The 10,567-nt window shown below is 43.0% G+C and overlaps 1 protein-coding gene across 1 annotated transcript in view; it reads right to left on the bottom strand.

The window, feature by feature from the left end:
* The window catches only part of CD109 (CD109 molecule), a 112,283-nt gene that overhangs the window by 72,736 nt on the left and 28,980 nt on the right, over positions 1–10,567 (bottom strand). The window contains 1 exon segment of the mRNA XM_015569385.1: positions 6,256–6,381. Within this exon segment, the coding sequence (XP_015424871.1) occupies positions 6,256–6,381 (126 nt within the window).

Raw genomic sequence — 10,567 nt, 5'->3', positions numbered from 1 at the left:
GGAAAGAGTAACTTAAGGAAGATCCATTAAGAGATATTGCAAACACCTTGGGAAACTATGATGGCGGCTTAGACAAAAAAGTTAGAGTTGGCAAATTTCATGGTATGTGTATCTTGCCACAATTTTTTTTTAAAAAGGAAAATAATTACACTGATCGATAAGTGCTGCAGAAGAGGTGTGTACCATGACCCGTGGAAGAACAGAGAACAAAGTACTGATCTCTGCCAGCTGACACACTGAGAAATAAAATTCTACAACCGATTCCTCCCTCCTTCCTCACTGCACATGGAAGGAAGAACCTGAGGTATTTCCCAAGAAAAGCAGTCTTTTAGGCGGAGGCTAACAACAGTTTCTGGAAGCCACATCCACATTCCGGAGAGGATGCCACTGTTCTCTGACCTGTCACAATCTGCTCCATGCTTCCTGTTAGGCTGTCATCGCGAGCCAGGAGGGCTGACCAGATGCTACGTGTCGAGTGCTTCAAGGACAGGCACTGTCCAAACAAAGATGTGCTCTTCTGCGCAGGACAACTGGCTCCAGACAAGCCTGACAGCACAAGCAACCTGACCCGGGCAGCGGCCGGAACAATAAGGAGCACCCTGAAAGGCCAAAAAATGTCTTGCCTGCTGGCACCCCAGCCCAGCCTTTCCACAACTAACTCAAGTGGACATGACTGTCACACACAAAGGAACCACCCAGATGAGACCGCTTCTGAATTACATCATAACGTGACACCCACCATGTGTAATTCGGGCTTCCAAAGAGGGCTCTCAAGCCGAGGAGCTATGGAGCTGTCTACCTCCTATTTCTTGTGCCCCATCCCCGCACTGGCTCCAGGGTGAGATGAGGACTGAGAAACTACAGTCCGTTTCAGCTCGATGAGACCACAAGATTATCTTTAGAGTTCAGTGGTTCCCAAGCTGGCTCTGTACCTGACTCTCCAGAGAAGCTGTTATAAAAATTCAGATTATCCCCCAAGAACTGATTAAGTCTAGAGTGTCAGGGGGCTTCATGGAGCTCCTCACCTGGAGAGGTAAAGTAGCTTAGAGTTTCACCTTAAGAGTAGCTAGGGAGTCCAATGAATAAATCAGGACCTGCCCCCAGTTCTGTACCTTTTCCACTACCCAGCACTGCCTCTCGGGAACAGAGGGAAACTAAGATGCCTGGCTGTGGGCACATATTCAGTACTCGTCAAAATGGGGTCCAGAAAACAAACAGAGGGCTGGTGTGGCCAGATCCCTCCCTGCTGCCAACAACATTAGCCTGTCTTTTAAAGAACCTCTAAAATTGCCTTCTAATAATCTGGAATACACTTTTTAAAATCAGAGATGCAAGAACATTTGCAACTAAACCTGGTACATCCTATACAGGAATATTATTCAGTCTTAAAAAGGAAGGAAATTCTGACATACGCTACAATATGAATGAACCTTGATGATATTATGCAAAGTGAAATGAGTCGGTCACAAAAAAGCAAATACTGTTTGATTCCACTATATTAAGTACTTAGACTAGTCAAAATCATAGCGACAGAAAGTCGAATGGTAGTTGCCAGAGGCTGGGGGCAGGAGAAATGGGCAGTTATCGTTTAATGGGTACAGAGTTTCAGTTTTGCAAGACAAAAGAGTTCTGGAGATGGTTGGTGGTGGTGGTTGCACAAGAATGCGAATGTATTTAATATCACTGAACTGTACGCTTAAAAATAGTTAAGAGGCCGAAACCGGTTTGGCTCAGTGGATAGAGCGTTGGCCTGCGGACTGAAAGGTCCCAGGTTCAATTCCCGTCAAGGGCATGTACCTTGGTTGCGGGCATATCCCCAGTGGGAGATGTGCAGGAGGCAGCTGATCTATGTTTCTCTCTCATCGATGTTTCTAACTCTCTATCTCTCTCCCTTCCTCTCTGTAAAAAATCAATAAAATAAAAAAAATTAAAAAAAATAGTTAAGAGAATAAAGCTTATGTGTATTTTACCATAATTTTAAAATTTGGGGGGGCAAACATGTGCAACTATTTGGAAGAACCAAGGATACCAGTGAAGAAATAGATACCCCCCCCAAAAAAAGATAGATTGATGTGTCTATCTCTCCCTCTCGCTTCCTCTCTCTGAAATCAATTAAAAAAAAATGTTGTAAAGAAAGAGCTGGGAGAGGTAGAAGAACAAGTACAATCCCCAAAGGAGCGAAAAACTATTCACATTCAATGCAGGTATGCAAATTGAGTATATGCATAGGTGGCACCCCAAAAAAGTGAGTATTCTCATTAAATTTTACTAATTTTAAAAGGGCTTAAAAATAGTATCAAGAGTTGCTCTGCAATTTAATTAAACTAGCATCTTAAAAAATACATGTCTATGAAGATATAATATATAAAGAACTTACTATGCTCTACCATCAGAGACTACATAATAAAGGAAATTTTTTTTAAAAGAATAAAAGCCTGAAAATTTTACTAGCTGAAATAATTATTCATCGTTACAAATCCTAACGGTGAAAAGGAATACTTGAAGGTCAAAAGCAATTTAAGTAATCTAGAAAGGTTATCAGTAAATGAAATGGCTCATTCATCCTTACTGTGTAAATGTTACATTGTAGAAATGCCAACCTAAGAATGCCACTCTGATTATCTGCATAATCACTACAAATCAAAGCTCTGACAAGTCCTGCATTTTTTAATAAACTGTCCTTCAGTAGTAATAGTAGGATCATTTCATATTTTGTCCGGAAACAAAATGTGATTTCAAAACACTCACCTGAAAGTAAGTATTTCCCCCTCCCTGAGATTAATACTAAGAATTGTCACTGCCTTAGGAAAACAAAAAGAGAGGCTATAATGTTGTACTGCTTAAATAATAAAAATAGTTCCGCCATTATTAATGGCTAAAAGAAAAGAAGGTCAATAATAAGCAATATACGGTGCTTTAATGCTGTGCAGAAACCAAGAGAAGATAAAAACCAGAGACAAAGGCTAAGTTGGGTTTTGCTTCGCATAACATTTCTTTGATTATACTGACCCCTGGTGGCTCTTTGAAGACTTTTTTTTTTCTTTTTTAATAAAGGTCTAATTTTTTCTTAGTTGTATGCACTAATATTAAACCTGGCGGAGAAATCCTTTCACAATGTATACAAATCACATTGTACATTTTAAATATCCTACAGTCTTATTTTTCAATTATTCCTCAGAAGTTGGAGGGGATGGGGGGATATTATATCACCAATAATGAGTATTTGATCTACATGCTGTCTTCAAAAGAATAAGGATGATTATAGAATGTGGAAGAGAGAAAATTATATTTAGTTCAAGACATATGACTACTTGAAAGCTTTTGTATATTCATTTAATAAATACTGACTTCTATGTTCAAAGCACTAGGTCCCAGGGGTACAGGGATAAACAAGCCCCCAAAGACTATAATCTGTAATGTACCATCAATTCAAAGGGACCTGAATGAACCAAGACGAGCACAGAGTGCTATGGAAATGTCTAGAGAGGTTCATTCATTTTACAATGACTGGAGGGCAAAATCAAGTTGCGTGAAAAACAGTGTTCCAGGGGACAGCACAGAAAGGCTCTGAGATAAGACAGGCTGGTAAGTCTGAGAAACTTAAGGGATATGTGTCTAACGCATGGAGATCAAGGGTAAAGGTAGCACTTAACTGAAGAGGAAGGCTAAAGAGGTGAGCAAGGCCAAATTTCGCAAATGTTTTTAATTGTTTTAGTACCTAAATTTTCTTCCCCCCACCCCCCACCTAAGCCATATGATAGGTCAAGTCCACAAACCAGAAATCCTATAAATCTTCCCACCTACAATCTCATATCTTCTAGAAGTCTTTCTCTACTATTGTTTCCTCTTCTCTCCTCTGGTACTTATTCTGTTCACCATTCACTGAACAAATTAATCTCTCAGAGGCCACCACTTACCTGAGACTTCCCTGCCTGGTCATTGCGCTGGGTGCTTTCCGAATGGACCAGTGATGGACACCTGGCCCCGGGAAGCCCATCTACCCATGAAGATGCTTGCTTGTAAGGTTTTAAGGACAGTGGTTATTTCGCTGAGCCAATGCGCCCGTGAAAGATTTGGACCAGAGAACACCTTAAGGGTTGTCAGAAGTGTTTGAAGAAAATGGAGCAGACCATAAGAGACAGAGGGAATCCTGGTCCCCAAAACGCTGGTGCTCATCCTTACAATAAATCCTCTTTATCCCAAGGTGGTCTCAATGGGACTCCATCCTTGGAGGCACAGGATGGACCTCGCTAACTCAGCACCTTACCGTTCTACTGCCTTCTGTTTCTCTGTCACCACGGTGTCATATAACTTTCATCATATTATTCTCCTCACCATAGGAAAGGTCTTTGAAAACAGAGATCACATGTTTAGCTTCCTTGTATTCATCACAGCACTATAAGCCCTCAACACATATTGGATGGATGGATGGATGGATGGATGGATGGATGGATGGATGGATGGATGGTTGGATGGATGGATGGATGATGGATGAACAAACCAAAACGAATTCCAAAAGACTTTATAGTGAAATCAAAAAGTGGGAACTGAGAATAAAACCTAACTCCTTAAACTCACAATATGCTCCCTAATCCTCGAACCCCATCATTCTCCATATACTCCAAACGTCTCCCAAATCCCAGACAATGAGGCTCTCTGCCTCTGCACAAATCCTCTCTCCTAAGTCTCACAAATGTCTGCTCTTTCCTCCTTCTCTACAAGTTCAGTTGTCTACTCCCCCAGGGTCCATCACCCCTGCTCCAGGTGTCCATTCCTCCTTGTACATGCCTCTACACATTCTCATTTCCCATCTGTCTCCCTTTCCTGGTACAACCTCCCCACAAGCCCAGCTGCTCTTCATCTTTATGCAGATGCTCAAAAAACAGGTGCTAACTAAGGTGACAAGTTCTGTTTTTAGGATGTGGTTCCAGAAAATGTTAACCAAAAGGAAAACCTGTTTACTTTTTTATGTATTAAGTACTTGGTACTTTTATCTTACCTCAGGTCTAATGCTAATGAATGCTTATTCCTTCTAATACAGTGGTTCTCAATGGAGGAGGGGAGGGCATTCTCCCCCAGGACACATTGGTGGAGTCTGGAGACATTTTTGATTGTCACAACTTGGAGAGAGGGGAGACCACCCCTGGCATCTAGTGGTTAGAGCCCAGAGATACTGTTAAATGTCCTCCAGTGCACAGGACAGCGCCCACAACAAAGAATTTTTATCCCAAATGTCAATAGTGAGAAGCCCTGTTCCAACAGAAGGTCTTATTCACAAATTTATGTTAATAAATTCCAAAGGGGGAAAAATGAGGAAACATTCAATGGATCTTCAAACATCACTCGGTGATGCACAGGAGAACACCTGAATCACAGATGGTATTCTAATGCCCCTGCCTGATTAGATCCCGGAGCTACAGGAGTTAGCAGCAAATAAAGGAAGCAGGTGGAAGAGTTGGGGGGAAAGAAGGACCTGGGAACAGAAGACTGATGTGGCTGTTTAAAGTCATTGTGTTTTATGGAAGCATGGAACAGAGTGCAGAATCTGGGAGGGAAGGCGGGGGAGGGTAAGTGGGTGGGAAATAATCAACCAAAGGCCTTGTATGCATATATGCATAATCCATGGACACAGAGGCATTCCAATCAAGGGCATGTACCTTGGTTGTGGTCAAATCCCCAGTGGGAGGTGTGCAGGAGGCAGCTCATCGATGTTTCTCTCTCATCGATGTTTCTAACTCTCTATCTATCTCCCTCTCCCTTCCTGACATCAATAAAAATATATTTTTAAAGAAAAAAATAAATAGCTATATTTTTTTAAAAAAATAAAGTAAAATAAAATAATAAAATTAAAAATAAATAATAAAGTCACTGTGTTTTAAAACAAAAATAAAAATAGGAGTCATCATTCTGAGACATAAAATTTGCTAAATAACGCCTATGTACTCATTACTTAGGTTTAAAATACTCAATATATGCAATAAATAAGTAAAATAAACATCACTTAATCAGTTTTATACTAAAAGGTGAAATGTTTTAACCTTGAAACATTATAGAAAAAGACAACAATGATTAAAACTCATACATTATAATTAAGTTAACCCATTTAGAAACATAGTAAATTAAAAAACACTTAAATTGTCTGGATGTTCAGATTAATGTTTTTCTGTTCATTGAGTAAATGACTTTGGATATACTGCCCCACCTGACCTATTTAAATCAGTTTAATGCTCCCCCTAAAAATATATTCATACTCACATTCACTTGAACTTGAATGGACCATTCACCAAGTATTGGATGGGAAGATAATTGAAAAGTTTTGGAAACGACTCCAAAGTCACTTTTTTCTGACAACCACTGTTGGATCAAATTTGACTTGGGGTCCTACAATGAAACACATACATGTTAACTATATAAAAGCTGCCTGTATACATACAGACACTATCTACTTATGAACAATCCCATCAGCATCGATGTATTGTTTGTTCCAAAATATGGCACAGATATCATTTTTGAAAAAGATGTCAGCTCTATACCACTAAAGAAGACAAATCAAAGTTTCTTCTTTGCTTATATTCTCCTGAGAATAGCTTGATTCTTCTCACCCTTTTAATTCCAGGCATCATGTGTCTTCTACATGAAACACTACAACATGTACATCAGCAAACCTGTGTTGTTGTTGTTGTTGTTGTTGTTGTTTAAAAAGATTCCACTGTACAGATAACAGGCTCCATGTATTAAACGCCCACTATGTGTCAGGCACTCTGCCTGATCATTATCATTCATACACCATTCAATCACTAAAATTCTCCTTCGGGGTAGGATTATCTAAAAATATAGTTGAGAAAACTGATGCCTAGAGATGTTAGGTAAGTACTCAACTATAAGCGATTAGCATGGTCCAATATTACAGCACTATTACATGGTGGAATTCATGATTCAAGCCCATTGTCTTTTAATTCAATAATAGAATAACCAAGGGGATGTATGAAAAACACTTGCTTTATTCCTATACTCTCCCAGACAACAATCCCCTCTCACACCATTCATCTAGCCAACCAGCAGTCATCCCTGATTCCTCTGACATTCCCAGTCCTATCATCTCTGTCTCTCTGCTGTCTCCCTAACTTTTCTGCTTTTCATGCCCCATACAGCCACCAGGTGCTTGTTTTCTAACTATTGCAGATCATCTCTCTCTTCCATTACATCTTCCCTACTGCTAACTATGTTATCCCAGAACACAAATCTGAGACTGAGGCTAAGTGGCAGAAATAGTCGGCACAACTCCTGGCATATAATCAGCAGTGAGTAAACAGTGGCTATGATCATTCTCTTAGACCACTGGGTAACTATAGCTTTTGTTTACCTACAGAATGAGTTCTACGCTGCTTCGCAGAGTATAGGAGGCTTAGTAAACTGACCCCCTTTCCATTTCTAGGCTCATCTTCCTCCAAGCCTACAGATTTGTTTGCATTTTACCCCAAAGGCATCTAGGTCTCTACAATTGCTGCATGGGATGCCCTCCCTTCCTTGTCCAGCAGGTGAAATAAGCTCACGTCTTGCTTCCAACAGGCAAAGATGACCACCTCCTGAAAGGCCCCTAGGAAACCTGGAGTTATCTCTCTTGAATACATATTACTCTTTAAAGTATTCAATAGTCATCTGGAGGGGCGGGGGTTTGGTGTTTTGTTTGTTCCTGACTAGACTGTGAACTCCTGAGCAGAGATCAAACATTTTCCCATATTCTTATTCCCTGTTCTTTGATTAGAGGCAATGGGTTGGTCGAGATATTCAAAGCCAGAAGAAATCTCTCCCCCCGAGTGAGGGAGGAGGTGAAAGTCAGGAGCAAGCACAATGCTGAGAACTGAGGAGCCAGAAACTAATTGTTAAAACCAAAGACCAAAAGCCCGTCAAGAAGAAGCAGGTCACCGTCCGTGGCCAACTTGCGGGGCGGGCATTGTGACCAGCAGCTGGCTCTCCTCTGCCTGCCCCAGCACGATGCATGGGAGGACCATGGAGTTAAAGGCTCAAACACAAATAGCTAATAAATATGTGCTGTCTAATAATTCTAAAAAATGCAACTGAAAACAATGCGGTACCATTTTTCTTCTGTCAGACTGACAAAGATAAACAAGCAATAGCGATAACTCCCAGTGCTCTTGAAAGCATAGGGAAAGGAGTGTTCGTTCTCTGCTGATGTGTCACTTTGGTGAGGCTGCACGTTTCTCCCAGGTGGTGTCATGGCCCTACGAACCAAGGAAGTCCGAACTGAAGTCTTTGACAACTTTGCACTGGCTGTGTGGGTCCCAGCAGGAAGTGACCCCTTGCAAATGGTGGGTTCTGCTGTGATGCCACCATGCATGGCCTGTTGAAATCCCGATGTGCTGTGCAAAGACTACTGGTGTTTCTGCATTCTCTATGTCTTCCTGTTGGTGACAGGGGTAGGTCCAGGGGTAGGTCCTGTTGGTGACAGGGGTAGTGACAGGCTTGAGAAACCAGAGGGATTATCTCATTCATTCCCAATCTTCCAGATCCTCCATGTGCAAAGTCGTCAAAGATTTCAGTTCGGACTTCCTTGGTTCATAGGACCATTTGCAAGGGGTCACTTCCTGCTGGGACCCACACAGCTAGAACAGCTGCACGAGGAGAAGCTGGAAACGCTGCCCCTCATGCCCTTTAAGTAACGTCTGGATGGCTCTGGCTCTCCATCAGCTGCTCCCACAGCACAGTGCCAGCTGCCTGTGCCAGGCTATCTTGAGCAGTGCACTCCCTGGCTGAAATATGTATCCGCAGGGAGTATTTCTGCCACACCCTGGAGTCCTGGAATATGCACACACTGACTGTCCAGCATGTGGAATTAGAGAAGTCAAATCACTTAAACAAGGTGCCCTCACCTGGCCAGGAATGAGGTTCTGTTTTAACCACTGCTGCTCCAGGCCAGAATGTCATGGCACAGTGAGGATGTGTCCCCATGCCAACACCTCTTCCCACATAAGGTCATTCACCTGTGCCAGGAGGAACAACTCCTTCAAGAACAGAGGTCAAGGTAGAAGCCAGCTGTGCCAGCTTCCACCACAGTGTCCAAGGCACTTACTGCAATAGTATTAGGCCAGATTGCCTGGAAGAGGCCAAAATTAGGGCAGAATTGGACATGCTTTTCCCACTGCTGAAAGGCCTCTAAAACCCCTTTCCTTCCTGAAAAGATCTGTTACTGGATCAGAAAAAAGTGAATAAGACCCAATGATTTAAAAAAACAACAACACTGACTATTCTGTGACATGCAATATAGCTACATCCTATGGTCAGCCATTCTTGGCTGAGCAAGATGGGCCACAACAAGTCAGCTGGGAGAGAGAACCAAGATGGTGGTGTAAGCAAATGCCTGTACTCGCTGCCTCCCTCAACCACATCAAAATTACAACTAAAATACAGAACAACCATCATCCAGAACCACTGGAAAGCTGGCTGAGTAGAAGTACTACAGCTAGAGAAGTAAAGAAGAAAGCACACTGAGCCTGGTAGAAGGTGCAGAATGGGCTGGTCCGGCACTCAGATGTGCCACTTTTTTAATCAGGAGGAAGACCACCAGGTGTGCTAGGAGGAGCAAGGGGTCTCAGCCCCACACCAGATGCCCAGCCCAGGATCCCAGAGCTGGGAAAAAGAAGTCATTACAGGCAGTAAGAGCTACGGGCTGTAAAAACCAGTGCAGATTGGGGCTGAGTGACACACAGGCTGCTGGAGACCCAGCTGCTCCTCTTAAAAGGCCAGCACCACAAACTGAAGTTACAAGCTCCAGCTTCCTCTGAGTTCCAGTGTTGGTCAAGGCTCTGGGGGACCCAGACACATATGAGGAGAAACCGGACTGTCTGGCAACGGGGCAGGAACTCGGAGGTGGCTTTCTTCCAGACAGAGGTGCTCGCAGAAGTCATGTTCCTATGCTGGGACCACCCTACTGCAGGGCTGACTGGCAGTCATTTCTGTTTGCCCTGGTGATTGCCTGAGACCCTACCCCACCCAGTTTACAACCCCACACAAGCTGTGGGCAATGGCTTTTGCATATAAATGGCCTGTCCTTTATCAGGCTAAAAATCTGTCAAACAAGCTGCATCTGGGTCAAGCAGCCCCAAAACTATCAATAAAAGGCCCAAGACCCGGCACCAGCACCAGCCTGCCTTGCTTCACAGCTGGGTCTTGTCTGGGCACTTCCAAACCAAATACAAAGAGGAGAAATCTGCAGATCTCTCTGTAGCTCCTGTTGGGTGGCCCCAGGCAGTGGCTGACTTTGCACCTCCCTGGAGACCCAAGAGCCAGTGTACCCAGTGGCCAGTGTCAGACCATACCAGATTACAATTCTACACATCCATAAGTGACACACTCAAGGGGCAGACTCAGTGAGCACCAAAGCCCCACTGAAGCAAGTCCTACTCCATAGGGGTATTTCCTGCACAGCAATAATCCCACTGTAGTTGAAGTTGGTCTTCACAACCTGTTGGCTTGGAGGTCAATTCCTCCCAGAGATGCGAATAGCAATCAAGGCTCAACTACAACAAGACTGCACAAAGACCACAAA

Source organism: Myotis davidii, unplaced genomic scaffold (genome assembly GCF_000327345.1).
Source record: "Myotis davidii unplaced genomic scaffold, ASM32734v1 scaffold104, whole genome shotgun sequence".
NCBI classification, from domain to species: domain Eukaryota; kingdom Metazoa; phylum Chordata; class Mammalia; order Chiroptera; family Vespertilionidae; genus Myotis; species Myotis davidii.
This window is presented reverse-complemented; position numbering and strand designations above follow the sequence as displayed.